The 23903-nt window shown below is 56.5% G+C and overlaps 5 protein-coding genes across 5 annotated transcripts; 3 read left to right on the top strand and 2 right to left on the bottom strand.

Moving 5' to 3' along the window:
* Positions 1 to 861: 861 nt before the first annotated feature.
* On the bottom strand, positions 862 to 3371 carry BCV69DRAFT_284822 (putative VMA2-H+-ATPase V1 domain 60 kd subunit, vacuolar). Its single transcript, XM_025493182.1, has 6 exons — positions 3117 to 3371; positions 2979 to 3010; positions 2870 to 2897; positions 2761 to 2788; positions 2401 to 2671; positions 862 to 2320 (listed from the first exon to the last, which is right to left on the bottom strand). Exons 1-6 carry the CDS (start codon positions 3170 to 3172, stop codon positions 1089 to 1091), a joined length of 1647 nt encoding a protein of 548 aa, XP_025346008.1. The 5' UTR covers positions 3173 to 3371; the 3' UTR covers positions 862 to 1088.
* Positions 3372 to 3606: 235 nt separating this feature from the next.
* Positions 3607 to 9585, top strand: BCV69DRAFT_284821 (hypothetical protein). The gene has a single exon (XM_025493181.1). The coding sequence runs from the start codon at positions 3950 to 3952 to the stop codon at positions 9470 to 9472; it is 5523 nt and encodes a 1840-aa protein (XP_025346007.1). The 5' UTR covers positions 3607 to 3949; the 3' UTR covers positions 9473 to 9585.
* BCV69DRAFT_314405 (hypothetical protein) lies at positions 9566 to 16803 on the bottom strand. Its single transcript, XM_025495113.1, has 2 exons — positions 14584 to 16803; positions 9566 to 14505 (listed from the first exon to the last, which is right to left on the bottom strand). Exons 1-2 carry the CDS (start codon positions 16540 to 16542, stop codon positions 9802 to 9804), a joined length of 6663 nt encoding a protein of 2220 aa, XP_025346006.1. The 5' UTR covers positions 16543 to 16803; the 3' UTR covers positions 9566 to 9801.
* Positions 16804 to 16980: 177 nt separating this feature from the next.
* BCV69DRAFT_295139 (SSrecog-domain-containing protein) lies at positions 16981 to 19107 on the top strand. Its single transcript, XM_025493898.1, has 2 exons — positions 16981 to 17204; positions 17309 to 19107. The coding sequence occupies exons 1-2, from the start codon at positions 17035 to 17037 to the stop codon at positions 18918 to 18920; spliced, it is 1782 nt and encodes a 593-aa protein (XP_025346005.1). The 5' UTR covers positions 16981 to 17034; the 3' UTR covers positions 18921 to 19107.
* A 969-nt stretch (positions 19108 to 20076) lies between these two features.
* On the top strand, positions 20077 to 23556 carry BCV69DRAFT_273365 (hypothetical protein). Its single transcript, XM_025491005.1, has 4 exons — positions 20077 to 20528; positions 20610 to 21672; positions 21753 to 21973; positions 22046 to 23556. The coding sequence occupies exons 1-4, from the start codon at positions 20190 to 20192 to the stop codon at positions 23312 to 23314; spliced, it is 2892 nt and encodes a 963-aa protein (XP_025346004.1). The 5' UTR covers positions 20077 to 20189; the 3' UTR covers positions 23315 to 23556.
* Positions 23557 to 23903: the final 347 nt, after the last annotated feature.

Raw genomic sequence — 23903 nt, 5'->3', positions numbered from 1 at the left:
GCCCCCCGAGTGTCTGCGAGCTGGTCGAGGTCCTTGCGCTCACTGCGAGCAGGATAAGATCTCGCAGGTGCCTAGTGCTCTGTCTGATGATGATGATGATGGAGCCGGAGCAAGCCGTGCTCACGGAGAGGTGTGAAAGCGAGTGGGAACGATAGGAAGAAGGTGTCAAAGTGCCTTTCTTGTCCTTGGCTTGGTTGCTTGGTGCTGGTGTTGCGTTGCGTCTGCCTGTCTGTCTGTCTGTCTGTCTGCCTGTGCTTGTGCTTTGTGCCTGATCCTTGTCAGTCCTTGCTCGTCCGTGTCCCTTTCCGTGGCTGCTTGCGTCTGGCCTCACAAGAAGAACCAAGACCGGGGCCAGGCGTGAGGCGTGCAAAGAGTGGAGACGATCGACAGATCGGAGTTGATGGCGGAGTGTGGATATCGAGGAAGAGGTGGCCCTGGTCGTTCTAGGACTAGGCAGGCTATTTGGGGATCTGCAGCGGATGATGTGATGGTCTCAGAAGATAGGAGGAGGGAGTAGTAAGAAGAGAAGGACTCAGCTACCCATACCAGACCATAGCCAGGTACTACATTCACTTGCTCCACTCCCACTCGCACACGCCCACTAAGCACCCACCCCACGCCGGGCAAAAGACGCCGAACCGTTCCCTTGCCTGATGCCTTGCCCTTTCCCCTGCCCCGCTCGCACTGACACTGGCACTGGCACTTTGCGCCCACTTGCAGCTTTGTCCCGCAAGCGAGGGTCAGAGGTGGAGGGATGGGCGGGATGGAGGGATGGAGGGCAATGTCAAAGGGCATAGTACAGTAGAGGTGGTGTGGTTGACGCCCTGTCAAGGCACACCTGGCAGGTAGGCAGTCAACAAGAAGGTGAGCAGGAGCAGCAAGGACTCTTGACATTGGTAAGCACCTTTGCACGATCACCATACAATTCGCGGGGTGAGCAAACCAAAGCAGAGTAGAGTAGCGCATCCTATTTCGCAGGGGGCGAGACAATCGAGAGAAGAAGCGATCGCAAACAATAGTAGAGAAGAGAAAAGGGAAGGGGGGAGAGAGCGTATGGCCACGACAACCTGCCTGCTCTTGATCCCACTCTAGGCGTCGACCAGCTTGTCATCGTCCTTCTTCGATCCCTCTTCCTTCTTGTCATCCCCATCATCTCCGCTGTCCCTCGTCGACTTGTCCTTCTTCTTCTGCTCATCACTCTCCTCGTCGTCCTTCTTCTGCTGCTGCTGAGTAGACCGCTTCGAGTAATACTCCTTCATAATCTTTGGCGAGATTCGGTTCAGCATCTCCTTGGGGAAGATTCGCAGCAGCGACCATCCAATGTCCAGCGACTCAAAGATGGTACGCGACTCGTAGGCTCCCTGTTGCACGAATTGCTGCTCAAACTTGTCCAGGAATTGCAGAGCAAGCTTGTCTTCGCTCGACAGCGCGTCGTCTCCAACGACGGCCTTGAGAGCAGCCACATCCTGACCGGTAGCATACAGCGAGTAGAGCTGGTTCGATACATCCGAGTGGTCAGCACGCGTGTGCTTGGCTCCAATGGCGGACTTCATCAACCTGGACAGCGAGGGTAGCACGTTGATAGGAGGGAAAATCTGCTTGTTCTGCAGCCGACGGTCGACGTAGATCTGACCCTCTGTGATGTAACCCGTCAGATCGGGAATGGGGTGGGTGATGTCGTCGTTGGGCATGGTCAGAATGGGGATCTGGGTGATGGATCCGTTTCGTCCTGCCACACGACCGGCTCGCTCGTAGATGGTAGACAAATCCGTGTACATGTATCCGGGGTATCCACGTCGTCCGGGCACCTCCTCTCGGGCTGCCGAGACCTCTCGTAGAGCATCGGCGTACGAGGTCATGTCTGTCAAGACGACCAAGACGTGCTTCTCCAGCTGGTACGCGTAGTACTCGGCAGTGGTCAAGGCCAGACGAGGGGTAATGATCCTCTCAATGGTTGGGTCGTTGGCCAAATTCAGGAACAGGGTGACACGGTCGAGAGATCCATTCTCCTCGAAGTCCTGCTTGAAGAAGCGAGCAGTCTCCATATTGACACCCATAGCACCAAAGACGATGGAGAAGTTGTCCTCGTGGTCATCGTGAATACCCTTTGTGGGTCGCGAGTCCTTACCCGAGTCGGGCTTCTTGACCAGACCAGCCTGACGACAGATCTGAGCGGCAATATCGTTGTGAGGCAGACCGGCGGCAGAGAAGATGGGAATCTTCTGGCCACGAGCGATCGAGTTCATGGTATCGATTGTGGAGATACCGGTCTGGATCATCTCCTCAGGGTAGACTCGGGCATAGGGGTTGATGGGAGCACCTGAGAGCAGAAAAGGGAGCTTGTCAGTACGACAATAGTAGAAATACCGCACATCATCTCTGTTCCCGATGGTGACTCACCGTTGATGTCCAGGTAGTCCTCTGCAAATACCTTGGGACCCTTGTCCACTGGCTGACCACTTCCGTTGAAGATCCTACCCAACATGTCTTCCGAAACGGGCAGCTTCATGCTGGCGCCGGAGAACTCGATGTGGGTCTCCTTGACATCGATACCCGATGTTCCCTCGAAGACTTGCACGACAGCCTTTGAACCACTGACCTCGAGCACCTGACCTCCTCTGCGAGATCCATCGGGCAGGGTCAGAGACACGATTTCATTGTAAGATGGGAACTGCAAGGGAATGTGGATGGTGAAGTGGAGACTGAGTCAGTCTGATGTACCGTTGCGACGGACGAGCGCAGACATAGACGGCGACTTACCTTGACGTTGTCCAAGACGACCAGGGGACTGTCGAGAGCGGCGGACAGGTGCGGGTGCCATCAGTACATGCGGGCAGTCAGCCACGGACAGGACAGATCTGCAACTCACCCATTGATGGCAGATACAGTTCGGTAGTCTGTGAAGCGTGGATAAAGGGGGCCGGAATGACTCAGTCAGTCGTTGGCCAGCCAAAAAAGGGGTCCCATGATCGACTCACCCAGGCGCGGGTCGACGTCGTAGTTCTTGACGCTGTGAGGCGGGGGCGAGATGAATGTGAAGTGGAGTGAGCAAGGAGGGCGTGCGGGCAGGTCCTCTTCTGCCGAGTAAGTTCCTCAGTTGGGCAGCGACCACTCACGCAGCCTTTGCGTTGATCTCGAAGAGCTCACGGTCGCTCATCTGAGGGCCAGACATGACGGGCAATCAGGCAGGGGGTGAGGTGGAGTGTCGCAAGCGGGAAGAGGAGGCGAGGCGGTTGGCGGTGCAGGTGGCGGCAGAGGGGCAGCGCCGATGTGAATCGAGGTGCGTGGAAGTATGGTGCTGCCTGAAGTGTCCAAGTCTGGCTTGACCTGTTGATTGATCCGAGGTGATGCTGCTGGAGGTGGGGAGTGCTGCGATACGGGGAGCTGACGATGGGAAGGATAGGCGGAGGCGGCTGCTGCTCCTCTCACGGTGCGATCGAGTGTGGGTCATCGCCCCGAGGCTCGAGTGCGCGCGCAACCTTGACCCAGGCACACGCACGGCGCACAACGGACGACGGACGACGGACAGACGGACGACGCATGGACCCTCTCGGATAAGGAAGCCTCACGGGAAGAGAAAGCTTCACCCACCCAGGCAGACGCACAGGCAGACTCGCCCTTCGCCATACTCTACCATACCACCGCCTTCCTCCTCCATCTTCTGAAGTGATCCTGCTACAGCCCTCATCGTCTCACCCTCGGCCTCGGAGCAGGCGACGAAGCAGCGATCCCTCCACATATCCTCGCCGTGATGCTTCTGAGATAACACGCACCAATTCAGAGAAGCATATCGGCACCCTCTCCCTGCGCAGCCTGCGTCTGCTTGCCTCTGGAGATCGCAGGCATGGCACCCACACCGTCTTCCTCGTCTTCGCGGCCGCCCTCGCCGACTTCCACCAGTCGCTCCGGCCCTTCCACTCGGGATAGAGAGGCCAGTACACGGCGTACTATGGCACTCACTCCTGCGGAAACATCCACTTCGGCAAATCGTCGCAGGTCCTCCTCTAGGCACACTGACGGCAGCCGGCCCACCCTCACATCGCGGCCTGTGATCATTTGGATTCATGAGCCTCCCAATTTCAGCACTAGCGAAGTCGTCTTGAATCCCGAAATTGCAAAGCTGTTCGGTCCACTGGGCGAAAACGAAGTATATGAGGTCTCACAGCTGCCAGGCCCACGTCCCGAAGACTTCGACAATGACCATCGCCGTCGTAAGAAGAAAGGCGCTCCCCACGATGGCTCCTTCGTCTTTCGCCCTAGTCAGAGCGGGCATGAGTCCGAGTCAACAAGCAAGGCCAGCAACGTTCAGCTCAGCGTTTCCAAGAACATTGCAACACGCTATGGCTTCAACAATCGCAGCGAGGTCATCCTCTCCCGAGTTGCTCGCTCATCTCGCACCATCTCTCATGTAGAGCTCTTCTTCCGAGACCAATACGTCGGGAGAGCCGACATGTGGCGATTGACTGCATCCCTCGAAGACACTTGTGTCTACTTCGGCCAAAAGGTGAACTTGGTAGGCAGTGTGAGGGCTACAGTTGGGTCGATATTCATAGACCAGCGCAAAGTTTCTTCAGGCTACGTAGCTCCGGAAACCAAGACAATCTTCCGTTCTGAGTCTGCGAAGTACCACCTCTTCATACAACTTGGAAAGGAGATGTGGGACTTTGACGAAGATGGGGAGCTATACTATGAAAAGGCCGTGACTGGCTTCCTGCCAGAGCTGCTCCGGCGCTGGCGAAGCGCAGCTACCAATCACGTCATTAGCATAACTCTCTTCGCTCGCGTATGGTACGATGAGAGCGAGCTACACATGCTAGATGAGGTCGGTCTACCTGTCCTCAAGGAGGAAGGCGCCGGTGGAAGGCATTACATCGACTACTACAAGGTACTCGTCGACCTCGAGTCAAGCTCGAATTGGAGCGAGGTGTCGCTGATGCTAAAGGAAGAGCACTGGCGCTTCGAGCACGACATCTTGCTGATCCGCAGACCAGTCGCGGGTCCGGCAGGAGCACCTTGGCAAGAGGAACAGCATGCAGATCTTCTGCGTCGAGATCGTGCACTGTTAGCTGGGCGCGTCGCAGCGTCTCACGAAGGAAACATCCTCGAGGCCATCAATCTGGCTCTGAATCCCTTCGACAAGCACTACATTGATCGAGACCTGAATAGAACCGGATTGGATCTCGTCATCATTACCGCTGGTACGGGCCACTTTCGGGTGGATAAGAAGTGGCTGCGGATGACGACTGAGAGAATGATCGATAATGGTATCGGTCTCGATCTGGTTTGTTTGACGAAGATGCCCCTGCACTCCGTTCCTCTATTCCATTTCAGGAGTCAAATACCTGATCCGACCGCGGAGTCTGCGTCCCACCTGCGCTCGGGCAGGAGGGCTGGCTACAAAGGAGCAGCCTCTTCCTCGTTCTCTCAATTCGCCGGTAGCAGCGCCCCGCACGGAGCAAAGCCTAGCTCTGGACCTCCTGATCCGCTCTACTACGACTCGGTCAAGACACCTCGAGGTATTCACTCCGCCCCCGAGGCACTTCAGATGGAATTCTACTCTATACCACACTGGATCGATGCCTCGTTCTACAACTTGCAGCAAGACAAGCCTTTCAGAAGGGATCGATTCGTCCCTCGAGTGAAGATGCAAGAGATTCAACAGATCGGGTATATGGAGAATGAAATTAGCGACATCTCTCTGCCGTATTTAGACCTGAGGATGATTGCTGGCGATCCAACATACCCCAGTGCTGGCTTCTCGCTGCCCAGATCACTGCCACCAGGCGGAGGCAGCTCTGGAGGAGCTCACACTGTGCGCAGCAGTAGTTCCAATCTCCTCGACAAGCTGACATCGCGAGAGCAGAGGCGAGCATTGAGAGAGCGCTTCGACCGAGAGACCTTTCGAGATCTGGAGAATGCGTCCACGCACGCCAGGAACAGATCGCTCCTTGCGTCGGGCGCCGGGAATAGAAGCATGATGAGTGTAGCCGCTGCCTCTGGCTGGCTGCCGGGCAGCTATGAAGAGAGAGAAGCAATTGCAGCGGCGATCACAACGGAAAAGGCTGCTGCTGGCGCTACTGCGCTTCCAAAGGCTCAGAGACATAGCCGTCCCGGGAGAGATTCTATGCTGGGCAGACCGACCTTGGAGTCACATGCTGAGGACGACGGAGTGACACTTGCCGACGAAGCTCATCAGGTCCATGACTCGAATCGGAACTCACTGGTGGAATCCCCTCGTGCGAGATTGCGACTCCATGATTCGCCAATCTCGAGTCCCTCGGTCAGGGAAAGAAGCCGCTACTTCTCCATGGCATCATCTATCAGCGGTGACTTCTCTGACTTCACTTCGTCTCGTCCGGCCTCCTTACGAAGCGTTGCGACGATGAATCGCAGTCTTCGGCCAGGGCAGCAGCCTGGAAAAGCTGAAGCGCTGGTCGCTCCCACACAGTATGCTGATATGATAGACGAACTGCCCTCGCCGGAAGAGGAGGAAAAACCAAAGATTATTGCTATCAATGATCCAAAGAAGGCCAGACAGCAGAAGGGCTACAAATGGTTGTGGTCCTCGCTCAAAGGAGGCAGGTCCCCAAGCATCGGCTCGCCCTCGTCCCGCGAACTTATCAAGTCAGAGAATGGTGAGGGGACCTATGACGAGGCTTCTTCGCAAGCGGGGCCATCGCTCGCGTCGTTAAGGATCAAAGCCATTCTGAAGAACTCACCCAGTCGTCGCAATCTACTTGAGGACGTTTCAAAGGACCAAGAGAGGGAGACGGGCGGGCCGCGTCCCGTGCCGATCACCTCAACCTCGGCCGGATCCAGCTCAACAAAGACGTCTCCACGGCCAGGCGGCGAGGCAGGCTCAAGTAGAGCTCGTTTGACCAACGCAGATGCGGAGATCAATCGCGAGCAAGAAGCCTATGAGCAAGCTCTCGACGAGGAAGAGGCTCGGGCAAGGTACGCCCAGCGAGCCCAAATTGAGAAGCAGACCCTGGTGAACCCTTCCAACCCTCGGAAGAGCTTGATGAACACCAGCGTAGTCTCTACTCAACTGCAGCGCTGGCAACATCTGTTCCCTCGTCGGCTCAACCGACACTCGATCAAATGGAAGAGTATCACTACTCCGGCTTGTCTGCCGTTGACAACACACTATCTTCCCACCGAGCAAGAGCTGCACGAGCAGTGGGCCGAATACCCCCACACACTATCGGTATCGTCTGACTTGTCAAGCTTCCTCGTCAAGCGATCACAGAATCAAGCGCCAGCGCTAGCAGTCCTTCGAGAATTGACTTCCCAGCGGCTCGCCCAAGGCTTCCAATTCATTGTACCGCTGAAGAAGGAGCAGAATGCAGCAGCTACATCTCGCAGTACTGCCCTGTCCTCCCGGAGATTTGCGAGCAACCCAGGGCGGAGCAACTTCAGCTTGCACAATCCCTCTGAGCTCTTCCAACCTGGCACACTCACCTCTGGTAACCCGATCTTGCTGGGAATGTCGAATCAAATCCACAGAATTTCGTACGATCGAGCGGCCAGTGCCATCAACGTCGAGCGGTACATCCGCAAGATGCCCTACGACACTTCGCCACTGGCATACACTTGTTGCATTTGGCCCCGCAATCTACCAGGCTACCAACGAGTAAACACCACATTCAAGTACCCCGAGTTTGGGACGTACGACTGGACATATCTGGACTCACTCGTCGCTGGACACGCCGAAGAGGACAAATTCAGCGATGACCTGAGATACTGGCGAACGCGATTTGTCATCGTTCCTGCTGAAGGGCCGCTACCTCCGATGAATGCTGCTACTGGTGAGCCTCTGGACGAGGAAGAGACCAGGCTGGCTGGTATGGACAGACTTGCGGATCAATTCGCTCGGAACCGATGGAAGGGGAGGGGGGCCGGTAGCGATAGCACCGGTAGAGCGCGGGTCGCTGCTCTTCTTCGCTTTATTCCTACAAGCTTGGACCCTTCGGCGAGCATGTGGGATGACAAATTCATGAAGCAAATGGAAGCAGCCATTGTCGAAGACGAGGAGGTCGAGCAGGCTGTGCAAGCGCAGAAGGCTTCGAGCCGTGCCGTCAAGAAGCATATCAAAGACGTCGCTCTGGACAGCATAGCTGTCAACATGGCAAACGAGAAGCACGGTCTCAAAATCGAAGATCGACTATGGAATCGCAAGCTTTACACTGCTACGTTCACCGGCACGGACTTTACTACGTGGCTTTCGTGCGAGTACGCAGATGTACGAAATCGTGACGAGGCAGTGGAATGGGGCGATAAGCTAATGAAGGCAGGGCTGTTCAAGCACGTCCATGCAGCTCACGGATTCCTCGATGGACACTACTTCTACAGACTCAAAGACGAGTATGCTACCAAGGCACTTGGAAAGAAGAGGGTCGCTGCTCAGAGCAAGACTGGAGATGTCTCTGAAGGCATCGTTCGGAGTGCGTCTATCACCAAGGATCCGACTAGCAGCAGCGCTCCTCGTCGAAGGATGAAGATGTCTCGCTCGCTCATCATCGACGTCGACCCCTCTCGCAAATCTGATCGCGCAGAGACTGCCTTCTTGCATTACGACATCGCCCACAACCCAGCCAATGGCTTCAATGCCCAACTACAATGGCTCGGCACCACTGCCCGCTTCATCGAGGACACTGTCCAGAACTGGACACGCATCGTAGAGCGGTACGGTCTTCGTCTCATCGAAGCTCCGATCGGGCAGATTTGCGATGTGAGCAAGCACAACCCCTTCCAAGCGCCCATCCAGATCCACCTCTCCCTCGATCCCCCACCGACTTCAAGCTACGTCAGTTTCCTACCCCCACACGTCAACCCAAGCGAATACTTCGAGTGGGCTCTACTGAGGCGCTTTGGCTTTGTGCTGGACCAAGAGGCGTCAGATCGCTACCCCTCGGGCGTTGAGATCATCTACCAGTCCAGGCCGAGTCGATTTGACTACTCGCAATTTGTACACAGGAGCGGAGTGGCTTTTGTGCAGGTGGTGGGAGGAGCCGAGGGTTTCCTCTGGCTTAACAATCGACTCTTTAACTCCCATCACCTTGCGGGGGGTGCAGGTGGTGGGAATGGGGGTGCATCGGGAGGCAATGGTAGAGCAGGCGCTGTCGGCGTGGAAGCAGGCAGAGGAGGGAGGTACGCCCAGGGCGGGCCAGTCGGGAGGGGTTTCCCAACTCGAGGTGGCGGCGGCGGTAACGGTGGTAATGGCGGACGAGCCGGTCTCGGCCTCGGCCCAGGCGCGCAACCGCACGAAGGCAGCGACGAGCACGCCTCCTCTGTCCTTCCAGACCCAGATCGCACACGTAGGGAATTCGAGGCCTTTTGTGCCGAGCCTGCTGCCCTGCAGACCTTCTATGCCGAAGTGATGGCTACACTTCAGGCTGGGGCGGGGGCGGGGCCTGGTGCAGGGGCGGCTGCTACAGCACCTGCAGGAGGGGAGGTGGGTCCGACCGTGTAGAGGCGGTGCTCGCAGGAGGGGGATGTCAGCGCGAGGGAGGTCAGAAGCGGTTGTGACAAGGGTTTTCGTCACGTAGACACTGATGTAAATGTAACTGTAATGCAAAAAGAAGGTATATTGCGCTTGGTGACGTGAGATGCATGCATGCATGCATGCATGAATGATGTGGTCGTCGAGGATCGAGTAGGTAGGTGATGATGATGATGCTTGTACATGCTGTGCTGTGCTGTGCTGATGGGATGAACATGCTGGTAGAAACGCCACAAGAGATGATCACACGACCCTGCACCGCCCTACCTCCTCTCTCCCTCCTCATGTCTCTCTCTACTCTACCGCTTCTTCTTCTTGACAAATACCGCATCCAAAGCCGCCTGGGATGGACCACTAGAGGCTCCCCCGTTGCCATTACCATTACCATTACCATTAGCAGGCGGGCGCGGTCCTCCCCCTGTTCCAGGTGGTCCTGAAGGTCTTGGAGGTCCACGCAACGGCGGTCGCATGGGCGGACGGGCCTGCATACCACCCCTCATCCCTGCTGGTCCAGAAGGCGCACCCAGACCCGAGCCAGGTCTGCGCGTTTGCAGGTTGTCGACGTTTATGCCTGCTGGGGGAGGACGGGAAGGAGGAGGACGAGGCGCTGCTGCGCCTGCTGGACCTGGACTCGGAGCTGCACTGAGACCCGAAGCCTGGGGAGAGGGACGTATAGGCACCGACTGCGCTGGGCTCGAGGCTGCCGTCGGACGTGCAGGAGAGGTGACTGCTGCAGAAGGCCGGACGCTCTCGTTCGGCCTAGCCCTCTTCGTGGCCGGGGAGGACGATGTGGTGCGATCTCCCGCAATGGCGTCAGCTCCTCGCTTGACTGGTGTGCCCGGGGCAGACGCCGGCGTAGAAGTAGCAGGCGGGCCTCTGATACAGTTCGCTTCCATTTGTACCCATCCAGCCGGTCTTGGTCTTCCGCCAGAGGGCTTCGGCGCAACCACTGCTCCCCTGCCGTTAATTCCCGACTTGAGCATGTCGACCGAAGCGTCCTGAACTACTCCCCGTGCCTTGCCAGAGTCAACAAGCATCCTCCACAGTCCATCCTGAGTCGAGGCATTACGCAGCCCTTCGGCGTCTCCGACGATGAAGAGATTCGACTTTGCTCGGGTAATGGCGACGTTAATACGCCTTCCATCCGTGAGGAAACCGAGACCCTTTTGACCGCTCCTGACACAGCTCAAGATGATAACCTCCTTCTCCTGACCCTGGAAGCCATCGACGGTATTGAAGTCTACGCGCTGGACAATGTCGGCGCCGAAGCTTTGAGCAAATCTGCGCTTCAGCTCTTCAACTTGGCCCTTGTACATAGTCACACAGCCGACTTTGCCGTCAAAATTGTAGCCAGGCGCCGCCCTTCGCAAGCGAGCATAGAGCGCCACAGCTATTTGTGCTTCTTCAACATTGATGAAGGAGTGGCCTCGTGAGCTCTGCTCGAATCCTCGAATGGAAAAGAAACGGTATGGCTTGAGGAGCGGGTCAGAGTGCCAGGTCTGCGCAGTGAGCTGGGCCATGCCATCTCCGTCGATCAGCCTGCCTCCGTAGAATTGCTGTGAAGGATATGTGGAGATCTCCGGATGCATTCGGTACTGGATACCCAGGAGGTACACCCTATCCTTTGCCTGCTCGAAGAGACGCACGAACAGACTCTGCGAGTACTTGAGCGTGACAGCCTTCTTGGATAGCACCGTGGGAGGCAATTGGCGGGGATCTCCGACCATGATGCAACGCTTGCAACCGTAGCGTAGAGGGATGAGGATGGACAGCTCGACCGCTTGGGCTGCTTCGTCGATCACCACCGTCTCAAAATCGATCGGCAGTGACACCAACGCTTCATGTCCAGCTCCCGAAAGCGTCGTGCAGATGACGTCAGCATTGAGAAGAATCTCTGTCCGCACTCTTCGTCGATCAGCATCCATCTTACGAGATGCAGTCTGCCGTTTGTCTCTAGCATCGTCCAGCTTCTGTGCAGCAGTCAGACGCTTTGAGCCGAGGGCACGGATCTCGAGGTCCAGATGCTTGATGAGAGTCTCATTCACCGAAGCCTTAGCTTGCTCGAGCTCGAGCTGCTTCCGCTCTCTCTCGTCTCTGATAGAGCGCAACTCGATCTGGGCCTGTTCAAAGGCCGAATTATCGATGCCCTGACCGGAGCTGTTGGCCAAAGCAGCTTCGACAAGAGCATCGAGGGAGACGTCCTTGGTGGCTTCATTCATCGCATCCTCTCGTCCGAGTCTGACAACATTCACTTTCACATTTCGTCCGTCAGGCCCTTTGAAGCCGAGCTTGGCTCGCTTAGCCACTTCATCGATGGCAGCGTTACTCGGGGCGCACATGAGTAGCTTTTTGGTGACAGGGGCGACAGGAGTCCGTCCCTGCCCTACCGCGATAGGAGCTGGAGTTTTGCGAGTAGCCACGAAATGCGCGACGAGAGAGCAAATCGTCTTGGTCTTTCCCGTTCCAGGGGGTCCTTGAACCAGAGTGAATCCATCTGAATGCAAAGCTCCCAGAATTGCCTCTGCTTGAGGTTCATTGACGCCGTAGCTGTCCTTCATCATACGCATCTCAGAAGGTGTGGCTCTGCGCCGAGGGGTCGTCTTCGCTTGTAGAATGTCTCGAACAAGGTCGTAGTATCTCGCGGTCAACAGCGCAGCAAACTCTCGATGAAGGGTTGACAAGTTGAACAGCGACCCGACCTCCCAGACTGAGCGATTGACCAGCCGAGAGGCCACTCCCTGCTTATCATTGTCAAGAGCACAGCGCAGGGTCACCTGACTACCCTGGGGATGATTCTTGAATTGCTCCACCTTGGCGAGAACCACTCGATCCTGTCCAGATTGCTGTCCAGCCTCAATGGCATCATGTCGCTGTCTGAGAACGACAATGTCCGCGTCTCCCAGACGGAAGCTGCGAGGGGTTGTGTTCGACATTGTGAGCCCGACATCGATGAAGGCATCGACGGAGACCCTGCTTGCTACTTCGCACGTATACATTGGGATGACACCGCGAGAAAAGTCGTCCTTGGCACTCTGCATCTGTGCCCAAGCTTCGAGCATGAGCAACGGTCCGAAGACGGCAGCGTACTCATTCGCATTTGCGAACTTGTCAGGCACTGGGCGATGGTCAATCCCGGCGGTTCCAGGAGCGGCTGGAGGAACGTCTGACACGTGGTACCAGTCCCACGACAGGATTGCGAGATGCAGAGCCTGCAGATCGGGTGGAGTTCTGAGCATTCGCTTCCGCTCTGCCTCGAGCCTTTCCTGCCGGGCTTTGTCAAGGCCACCGTCATCAAGAAGCTTGGTACGACGCGGTTGAGGTGCAGGGTCAGCGACCATCTTGATCCCCTTCGTCGGCGAACGCGTGGCAGATGCAAGAGCTGCTAAGCCTTTGGGTGCTGCTTCGTCGTCATCGTCGTCATCACTAGAGGAAGTGTCATCGTCACTTTCCTCTCTGGAAGGGCCCTTGCTCATGTGGCCGGCAATAGCTCCCGTCACTGTGCTAGATGCGGAAGGAGCTTTGGGCTCAGGCATGGAATTGGCGTTTGTCGGAGGCACGCGCCGGACGGCGTTCGGATTGACGGGAAACGACCTCGGCTGGGCAGCGAAGCCTTTGCGAAGGGCTGCCATATTTGGGTTGGCTGACCTCGATGGCGCTGTTGCGGCTCTCTTCGGCACAGCTGAGGCAGACGCACTCTTATACTTGTTGACGGATGTGCCAGCCGATGCGCTTGTAACAGGCCTTGCGGCTGGCTTGGCAGTCTTGAGCATGTCGACAACCGAGGGCTGTTGCGCTTGCTTTCCACGCAAGGCCTCAGCCATGTCCTTGGCCCTGCTTCCTCCATGCGGAGGGTCACGATCGTCCAGACCGTCGACATCGATGACTTGCTTGGCAGGGAAGCTAAGTTTCTGCTGCTTCATCTTTCGCCGCTTCTCCTTGGCAGCAATCAGATTTTGCTGCGATCTAGTAGGCGAAGTCATAGAGGACAGCCAACCAGATTGAGAATCCCGCTGCGATAGCGCCATAGAAGATGAGGCCTTACTGAGCACGACATCGTCTTCCTCCTCGTCGCTGATAGTGATAGCTTTGATGCTCGGGTCGAGTCTGGCTTGCAAATCCAACAGCTCGCCGACAGAAAGCACGGTCTTTCGCTGGATGGGGTCGTCGATGTCCAGCTGCTCCTTGACGAACTTGAGAATCTTGTCTGCAATCTTCTGAGGAAGCTCTACCTCCCCGCCAAAGCGATCAAGCGCTTTGAGAATGTATGACAGCGTTTCCCCGACGATTTCAGTATCGTTGATGCGCAGCCATGAGATTGCCTGCTCAAGAGGTAGGGCCAGGCAGGACAGGATGAAGTTGTCCATCTCTTCCTCTTCTTCGGTGATCACAGCTCCTCTGCGCTCCCTCTCGCCCCTCTTTTTGGCATTGGCAGCACGCTGCATGGTGCCAACTTCTTCCGTGAGCTGCGATGCAAAGATTGTCACATCTCGGAACCATGCCACCATGTCTTCCTTTGCAATGTGCTCGGACCACTTGGGCGTCTTGTGGAAGATGGTAGCGATGCTGCGACACATTAGCTCCCAAATTGAAGGGACGACTTCTTCAAGGAGCTCCTTGTCTTGCCTCTCACGGTCGACCAGGGAATTCTCCGCGCCGGGTCGAAGGAGACCGCTAGTGCGGTTGCAGAGCACGTCAAGAATGTCTGCTCCACTTCTGACAATCCACTTCGCAGCATCGTTGGCTTCCACTAGCTCACTGCAAGCTTGAACAAAGAATTCTAAAGAGGACCGAACGCCATGCAGAGACGCTGTGGACGCACTAAGCAGGACCCTGAAGACATCGGCTCTGCTCTCTACGTCGGGGTAGGCGGCTCGTATGACATTCTGTGCAGCCTTGTGTAGCTCCGGGACCGGACTGAGATTCAGGGCAACCAGTTCTGCTGACAAGTGAAGACACTGTTCTTGAAGTCCGCCGTGATTACTACTGCTCATGTCCGACTCAGACTGGTCGACGCAGAGGGGATCAAACGCGGTGAGTCAGTATCGACACGAGCCTATCGCAGCGCGTGATCATATACTTACCAATTCCGTCAACAAGATCGGCAATTCACCTCTGATGACTCTCAATCGCCTGGAGATGGCCACAATGCAAGCTTTTACGGCCTGCTTGTACTCGTTGTATCGCGACGATTCGGGAGCACTGGATGGCGGAGGCAGAAGATGCGTGCTCAAAGTGGGCTCGCCATATAGGATGAGCTTCGACAGCGGTTTCAGAAATACCCCTGCTGTATCTGCGACCTCTCGAGGATTGCTTGCGGAGCCATTGAAAGACTGATAGGCATTGGACCACAATTCCGTGCAAACGCTCGGCGATGGATACTTTTCTTGTAGGCCAATCTTGTAGATGTCCTCACGTGACGGATGTCCAGGCTTTTGCCTATTCTTCCATCTACTCAATTGACGATGTGAGATCTCAGACAGATGACGAATCGAATCTGCGACCAGAGCTTGGTCTGCTTCAAAGATGGCCAGTATGAGATTCTTTGCCAATTGACGGGAAGTGCGTTCAATAGACAGGCGCTCGTTGGAGGTCGGTAGCTGCCCACGGAAGACGAGATTGGTGATGGGACGGGCGTAAAGCCCAACCACTTGTGAGATGGTTGTGAAGGCGGGGGAGGCAAGGTCTGTGATGCTCTCGAAGGCCTCGAGCAGGATAGAGGTGCCTTGATCGAAGACCAGCCGTCGGGAAGTGGACGAGGTGTTGCCTTGCTGCATACGCTCGAGTAAGAAGTGGATGAGGCGCTTCAGTACCTCGCCGTACGTATTCGTCGTGGGAGGGGTGTCCTGCCGTCTAGCAGAGGAATCGTTGGCGGTACCATTGGCGTCCTTGCCTTCCTCGTCTGCAACGGATGTCAGAAAGGATCTCATCCAATCTGTATAGTCGAGCAGTTCCGCTTCGGAAGCTGCAGCGATTGCCTGTATGAAGGCTGCGTTGTCGAGGACAGAGGCGAGGCTGACCAATGCCTGCTCACGATCGTCACCCCAAAGCCGTGGCCCTTGCGCCTTCAACACCCCATCGTAGACTCGTAGGATAAGGGGTAAGCTTGGTCCAGCATCGTGCAGATTCCGAGAGACGAGATCAGACATCAAGGCAAGGGATGCTGGTGCACAGCGGTAGGCTATCGATGCTAATGCTGTCCAGAGCTGTTGAGCTCTCTGCGGGAATGGACCTTCCGACAGCTCCTTGGCGGCCTCAGCCAACAACTTCCTCACTGGCCTTGTCTGGCAAAACTCTTGTGGCAGAGGGGCGGGATGAGGTGCTTCCTGTAGTTGCACGTTGGCCCAGGCTCTGCATTTTGAGTCTTCATCGAAGGCTAAGCGCAAGACTCCAGGCGAGATGGGTTTCATGGCCGTGGCAAGCTTATGAGGAGTCATCGTCTGCTTGAACAGCTTGTAGATCTCATCTCTGACTGCTGCCACCGTCAAAGAAGCAAAGAGCTCTGCAGGAGAGAGGAAGCCGAGGCCATCACCTGGACCGACTTTGCGAGACTTCCAGAGCTCTAGAGCGATGCCTTCTTCCCATTCGTCAAGGAACGAGAGGAATCGTTCTATCTGCCCATCCGAGTAGCCGGCTAGGAAGCTCGATCTGAGATCTTCCTTTGCGAGCATGAAGCCCTTGTAGCATTCCACGCATCCGTAGAGATGCTTCGCCAGGCGGCTGAGCCAATCCTGTATCAGGTCATTGGTCTTGAAGCTCAACACTCTGAGCATGCAGGTGTGCAATTCAGCCTCTGCTGCGCCATCCTTGGGACAGAAAAAGTGAGTCTGCTTGGCCCCCGTATCCGTTGCCTTGATGTAGTCAATAGCGGCCGGGATGAGGGTGCTATAAGGCGATGCATCCTTGGGGTTCTCCCGCAAGCGAGCTACGAGGGAGTATACCTCGCGCCGCAGAGGGGAGGAGGAGGAGGATGAAGAGGCGGCAGCCGAAGAAGCGGCAGCTTTGGAAGACTCAGCAGCGCTTGTCGAGGCCGTCCCGCTCATATCGGTGACGCTGGAGTTCGACTCGCAGCACGGCGAGGAGAGAACAGGAGGAGACACCTCCTCAGTGACTGATGCCCTCTTTGCGGGGTGGAGGCAATCTAGATCTCCTTCATGGCGGGGAGAGCGAGGGACTGGAATCCACAGAGACGGTGAGGAGGCTGAGTATCGCTGTTTATGGCGACGTAGATGGTAGCGAAGGTAGGGAACAAATATCAAGCAAGTGAACCAAGTCCACCTTGGCTGCCCCCTTCTCTGTCAGGGTCGTCTGCCGCGCTTCCTGTCCATCGTCCATCGTCGGAACGCAAGATTGGTGCAACTCCGCTTCCTTCTGGCGGGAAAATCGTGCGCCCTGGTCGCGCTCATCAACTGGGCGGCGCGTGTGGGCGATGCGTGTGGGCGGGCGTGGTTGCGTGGGAGCATTGCCTTCTCCTTCCTTCCCGTTCAGCTGAGCCCCTCGCTACCCAACCTTCCCGCCACTCCTCACAGATCATCATGGCATCGTCCTCTTCGTCGGTGGTGCAGTTTGACAATGTCTTCCACAACCTCGGAACAACGGCTGGCAAGCTCAGGTTCACACAGGGAGGATTGGGGTGGAAGCCGGCTGGAGAGGGCAGTACACATACCCTCGTGGCGAGCAGGTTCAAGGCGTTTCAATGGCTAAAGTGAGTAGGCGAGGACCTAGAGAGAGTGATAATGAAAGCTCAAAATTCTCAGTGTCAATGTGGGTAGCTAAACGTCCCCTTCACTCATCGCTGTCCACCTTCAGAGTTGCTCGGGGCTATCAATTACGCATCGTCCTCAATGAAGACGAGGACAATGAGAATGAGGAGGAGGACGTGCGAAGGGATAACTTCGACGGCTTCACAAAAGACGAATACGACCGTGTAGCAAGCATGGTACGCGACCTCTACGACTCCTCCCTCGAGAGCGTCGAGGTGTCCACTCGTGGTTGGAATTGGGGAAAGGCAAAAATCGAAGAGGCAGATGTACGATTCTACGTAAAGGACAAGCTGGCATTCGAGATGCCCATTTCCCACATCGCCAATTCCAACATCGCTGGCAAGACTGAAGTCAGCATGGAATTTGCCCATCCCGAGACCCAGCAGCCTGGCTCAAATACAGGAGCTACCAATGGTACCAAGCCGCTCAAGAAGAACAAGGGGGACCAATTGGTAGAGATGCGCTTGCACGTGCCTGGTACCGTGGAGAAGACGGGAAGCGGCAGTGATGCTGAAGACGATGACGATGAGGAAGTGACTGCCGCCACTGCCTTCCACGACGCCATCAAGCGCAAGGCAGACATCGGACAGCTCGCAGGGGACGGCATCGTCGTCTTCAAGGACGTCCTCGTACTCACTCCGCGAGGAAGGTACGACGTGGACATGTTCCCTACCTTCTTGCGACTGCACGGCAAGTCGTACGACTACAAAATCCTCTACCAGTCCATCAACCGTCTCTTTCTCCTCCCCAAGCCAGACGAGGTCCATGTGCAATTTGTCATCGGCCTCGACCCGCCTATTCGCCAAGGTCAAACTCGCTACCCCTTTTTGGTATTCCAATTCCCTCGTGAGGAGGAGATGGACGCTGAGTTGAACCTGGACGAAGAGACAATCCAGACCAAGTACGAGGGTAAGCTGAAGAAGCGCTACGAGGAGCCTACATTCCGCATTGTCACCAACATCTTCAAGGTCTTGTCAGGGCAGAAGCTGACTGCTCCCGGATCCTTCACATCAACGTCGGATCAGTCGAGTGTCAAGTGTAATGTCAAGGCTACCGAGGGTCTGCTCTACCCGCTGGACAAGTCCATCCTATGGGTGAGCAAGCAGCCCATCTGGATCTCGCACACCGACATCCACCAAGTCATCTTCTCCCGCGTGGGCTTGGGTGGAGCAACTGCCGGCGTGACCTCCTCAAAGACCTTTGACCTGCGCGTCCTCACTCGCGCCACGGGTCAGGAGCACACATTTGCCGCCATACAACGGGATGAGTACGACAAGCTCAATGCCCACTTTGCCGACAAGCGACTGCGCATCAAGAATGAGATGAATGAGGAAGGTGTGTTGGGCACGGCGGCGGCAGTGGCTGCGCTAGAGCAGGACGACTCGGATGAGGACATGGACGACGGCAGCGATGCGGATGGACGTGAGGGTCAGAGGAAGAGTAAGAAGAAGGCGAGCAAAGCATCCAAGGCTGCTGCTGCCATGGCTGAAGATGATGATTCGGACGAGGACGACGAGGACTTTGAAGCCCCTTCGGAGGATGATGGAGGTTCGCCCTCTGAGGCTTCTTCGGATGAGGGAGCGGGAAGTGATGATGGAAATTTTTCGGATGCCAGTGAGGACTCGGATGCTCCGAAGAAGAAGAAGGCAAAGAAGTGAGCGGCGTCGTGAGGGAAGAGAGGCAAAACGAATCAACGCCGCCGAGGAGGGGAGGAAATCTCCCCTTGTGTCGTTCCTTTGCTTGCGTATTGTACGAATCCTTGTACGACTTGATCAGCAAGATCTTACTACCAGCCACCAGCCTTGAGTGCTCGCATCTACCCCATGCATTTTTAGCAAGGACGACGAAATTGCTACTCCACACTCTTCCCCTCATCTTGCCCGTCTTCACCTCTTCCTCCCCTTTCCCCTCCCTCCAGCACCACCAGGACTTCCCATTCCCGTCCCCTCAGGCAACCACTCATTCTCTCCTCCACTCTTAGTCCTCTCCACTCCCGGTCTCGGCTTGACCTTGAGTCCCTTTGCCTCCCTCTCCTGCCGCCGAGCCTCCTCTTCTTGCGCAGCTGTAATCTCCTCGGCGGAAACTTCTTCCCCGGCTCGGATACGGGCGATTATATGTGCAGGGACGGCGATGCGGGAGACGGATGTTTCTGTTTGTATTCAGAGCCGGGGGGAGGAAAGGAGGAGGAGGAGAAAAGAAGAGGGGTGGAGGCGAGATGAAGTGGAGTGGAGTGGAAAAGTCAGTATCGGCGTCGGCGTCAGCCTTCTCAAGCTGCTGAACAACCATGCCCCCTCACTGCCACACTCACGAAACCCCGGCGCGCCTCTGCCCAACCCTGTCTTGGGGTCATACTTGCCCGTGTACCCTCCTCGAGCGTTACCACTGCCTCCATTGACTTTTTGATAGAGGTAGTAGCCTGCCCCTGCTAGAAAGGAGAGGGAGAGGAGGGTGGCTCTGCGCGAGGATAGAGCAGGAGATGAGGGGTGGTTTAGAGTAAGAAGACGAGAAGCATGATGGAGACAAGAAAGTGATGCCTTGTTACGCGGCTGTTCTTACGTCTATCTACTCACATGGTGTTTGCAGACGTCATGACCTGCTCTGCTCTGCTATGCTCTGCTTCGAGGGTGAATGTAAGAGCCAAGGACTGCTGCGATGGTGAGTACGATGAGTGCCAGGCGGAGAGTCTCCCAGACTGCCGATCCGCGCCAAGTGAATTCCCCGCATGGACACATTCGACTCGCGATTGTGGCGCAGAGGTGGAGAAGAGCACAAGACACACACACACGCCAGGCACAAGGCAGGAGCAACACCTTGGGAAGATACGCACACGCATAGACCCACTCACCATCACACACCTCACATCCTACAGAGGAGGTCCCATCCTGCGACTGGCACCCTGACCAACACCACCCATCTTCGTGCAGGTCATGGCGTCCTTCCTGAGCACAGCAGCCTCCTACCTCGGTCGCACCACCCTCGCATCAAACTACACAGTCGACTCTTCCTCACCACCTCTACAATGCGGCAACTGGAGGATCACCCGCGCCGTCCGCAACAGCAGCAGCTCTGCCTTGAGCTCTGCCGCCGCCTCCTCGTCGTCGACTGGCGCAGCAGGGCCCTCGGCAGCAGGCGGAGGATCACAGACAATGGTGAATAATCCTTCGGCGGATTTGGGGGCGGGGAAAGGGGTGGTGAGCATTTGGGAGGCAAAACTCGAAGCCAGGGGGTCGGCGAGGCAATTAGTCGTCGAGATGCTCAAGAAGGAGGTGAGTAGGCAAGGAGTGGGGAAGAGCGGGGCCTCCTGTGGTTTTAGCTGACATTCTTGCTCTTCCTCCCCCATTGATCAGGCATCGACCCTCACTCGCCTGCGTCACCCGTGCATCCTGTCCGTGGTAGAGCCAGTGGAGGAAACACGCGGAGCTCTCACGTTTGCGACTGAGCCCGTCGTAGCCTCTCTACATCAAGCAGTCCTCGCCAGCGAGTCGGCAGGCAGAGCCTCAGCGGAGGTAGCTCTGGACGAGGTGGAAATCCAAAAGGGGCTACTACAAGTCGCCCGCGGTCTGGAATTTCTACATCAGGCTGGCATGGTACATGGTAATCTCGACTCGAATGCCATTGTCATCAACGCAAAGGGAGACTGGAAGCTGTGCAGCTTTGGTTTCTTGACTCCTCTCAAGCAGCCCGATGGCACTCTCACGCCCTATCGTCATCCAGACTATGATCCCACACTACCACCTTCTCTTTCGGTCAATTTTGACTACCTGGCGCCCGAGTACGCCTTGGACGAGAAGCGTGAGCCGGCAAATGACCTGTACTCCCTGGGTTGCGTCGTCTTTGCCGTGCACTCGAGGGGTAGTCCTCCCTTCCGGAATAGGAATTCACTCACGAATCTCCGCAGCAACGTCGATGGCCTTTCTACTGCTGCCGAGTCCGCCGATTGGCGACGCTTGGGCAAAGACGTAGTGGAGCTTCTCTCTTCTCTCCTCACTCGTTTTCCAGGCAGTCGCTACACTGCTGTGAGCTTCCAAAAGGCAGGCTACTTCAATAACATTCTCGTCTCCACACTCAAGTTCCTTGAGCGCGAGTCCTTCAGCGGCAGGACGAAAGAGGAGCGAGTGCAATTCCTCAAGGGCCTGCTAGGCGTCTTGCCACAATTTTCTGATCGACTACTGAGGCGCAAGGTGCTCCCGGCTCTGCTAGAACTGATGAGCGATCGATCTCTCCTGCCATTTATCCTGCCGAATGTCTTCCACATTGCAAAGACGCTTTCCAGCATCGAGTTCAGCTCGTCGGTACTGCCTCGCTTGCAGCCTCTCTTTACCGTACAGGACCCGCCGCAGACGCAGTTGATGCTGTTGGATCAGATTGAGCTGTTCGTCTCAAAGACGTCTCCGCCAGTCTTTCGAGAAGGTGAGTAGGGCAGGAGAGCAGAGGAGAATGGCAGCTATCGTGTGCTGATTGCTGAACGCTTAGCCCCCTTTTTGTCTCAGGCGTGACGCCCCTACTCTATTCTTCGTTAGAGACAGAGCAGGCGCAGGTCCAGGAGCGCGCCCTGCAAAAGGTTCCCCGCCTCTGCGAGGTCTTGGAGTACTCCCACGTCAAGGAAGTGTTGTTCCCGAAGATTGCAGTGCTCTTCTCTAAGACCAAGATCCTGAGCGTAAAAGTGAACACGCTCATCTCATTCCATCACATGATACCCATTCTTGACAAGGTGAGTTCGGCAAAGGTAGAGAATGCTCGAGGAGTATGCTCAGTTGACCGACCTCTTCTCCGTCGCCTCCAGCACACACTCACGGAGAAGCTCGTCCCTCTCCTCTCACGCATCAAAACCCGCGAGCCCTCTGTCATGATCGCCACACTCGCAGTGCACGAGTCGCTCGCCTCAAAAGTGGACCGCGAGACACTCGCCATCCACATCATCCCGCAACTTTGGATCATGTCCATGGGTCCTCTCCTCTCTGCGGACCAATTCGAAAAGTTTGTTAGGGCGGCGAGAGAGATGGGAGATAAAGTCGCCAAGGAGCATCTCGCTCATCTGAAGGAGATGAAGCGGATGCAGGAGCACAGCGAGTCGTACGCTGGGAACGGTCCAGATGACGCACTTGGTAGTACTGGTGGCGGTGGTGGTAGTAGCTCAGGAGATGTCGACTTTGCCACACTCGTAGGTAGTGGCAAGGACAGCGGCACGGGCGTCGTGGCGAGGGACGTGGGGAAAGTGCCCGCAAGCAACGGTACCGGTAGCGGCAACGGTATGGCCTCTTTCGATCCCTTTGCCTTCGACGACCTACCTCCCGCCTCTTCGAGTCCAATGGGCGGTACGCCAGCTGCGCTCACCCCAGCACACACCGGCAGCGGCACCGCATCCATAACACCAGCGCCGTACCTCCGGCCCGGTCCTCGTCCTTCGGCTGGGTCTGCCTCAAACAGCTTCGCGGGCTCCTCTTCCACGGCATCGCTACCAACACTCGCTGCTCCTCCACTTGGGGGAGGCGCGAAAGCCTCCACGGGTCTCACACCTGCCATTCGCTCTGCGGGGCTCAGCTCACCCTCGCTCACGCCAAGTAGAAGTGCCGCGACACCTCCGCCGGGATGGACTTCAGGTGGGACGCTTGTCCCTTCCTCTGCTTCTTCAGCATCGCGGTCAAACCTGGGCGCGAGCGCGCCTATCACTGCATCTGCCTCTCCAGGGACGGGGCCGAATTACAACATCTCCCTGCCGCCAGCATCGAACTTTGGACAGCTCACCAGCACCAACAACGGCAGCGGTAGCAGCAGCGGTGGGCCGAACGGAGGCTCAACCGCTCTTATGATGAACGGTAGCGGTCTCCCGCCTTTGCTGCCGCAGACATCGTCTCTGAATCTTACTTCACCACAAGCTCAGACGTCGCTGTACACGCCTAACCCTCAGCAGCAGCAGCAGCAACAACAACAACAACAAGGCCCCCCAGGATGGGGAGGGAGTGTGCTTCAGCCCTCCAAACCTGCGAATAAGGCGGGCGGAACGGCGGCAGGCTCACAGGGACAGTGGGGGGAGTTTGACCCGTTCGCGTAGACCAGGTCAATCAGTTGATCATTCAGCGACATGCGTGCGTGCTAAGGTTGGACGGCATTGTAGTGTAGTCAGGCGTTCGTCATCGTTGTTGGCGAAAACAGTGCGGCTTTTATACCATCTGCGGCATTTCATCGTCGTCCTCTTTGCTCTTCCCCGCCCTTCTCTCGCTCGGGGGCAGAGTGTCCTTGCCTGCCTGTTTGCGTGTCTGGCGGAGCTACTATCAGCCGGTTAAGCAGCCGGAGAACCCCGTGTCCTCTTCGATCGGGTGAAGATCTGGAGAAGGAAGGTCATCGGTTGGACAGAATTGCGGGGTGGTGGGGGAAAGGGGTGAATCGTTCATTGGGTACAGCCCAACGCAGTGGTGTGCCATATCAGGCTTCTACAGGTGCCGAAAATAGCAGTGCTACGTGAGTGGGAGACAAGCTCTGTGCTACACCCCACACGGTCTGATCTTCTGGCTGCATGAGAAGCAAGAGGCTGCGTCTGGTACGTAGAATTTCGGCAGGTTAGTATGGTCTCTACCTCGTGTGCCTGCGAGGTGCCTGCATCACTTTGCCGTCTATGCATATCCAGCTCTTCTCGCTATCCT

The sequence above is a fragment of the Pseudomicrostroma glucosiphilum genome (assembly GCF_003144135.1).
Source record: "Pseudomicrostroma glucosiphilum strain MCA 4718 unplaced genomic scaffold BCV69scaffold_14, whole genome shotgun sequence".
Lineage (NCBI taxonomy): Eukaryota > Fungi > Basidiomycota > Exobasidiomycetes > Microstromatales > Microstromataceae > Microstroma > Microstroma glucosiphilum.
This window is presented reverse-complemented; position numbering and strand designations above follow the sequence as displayed.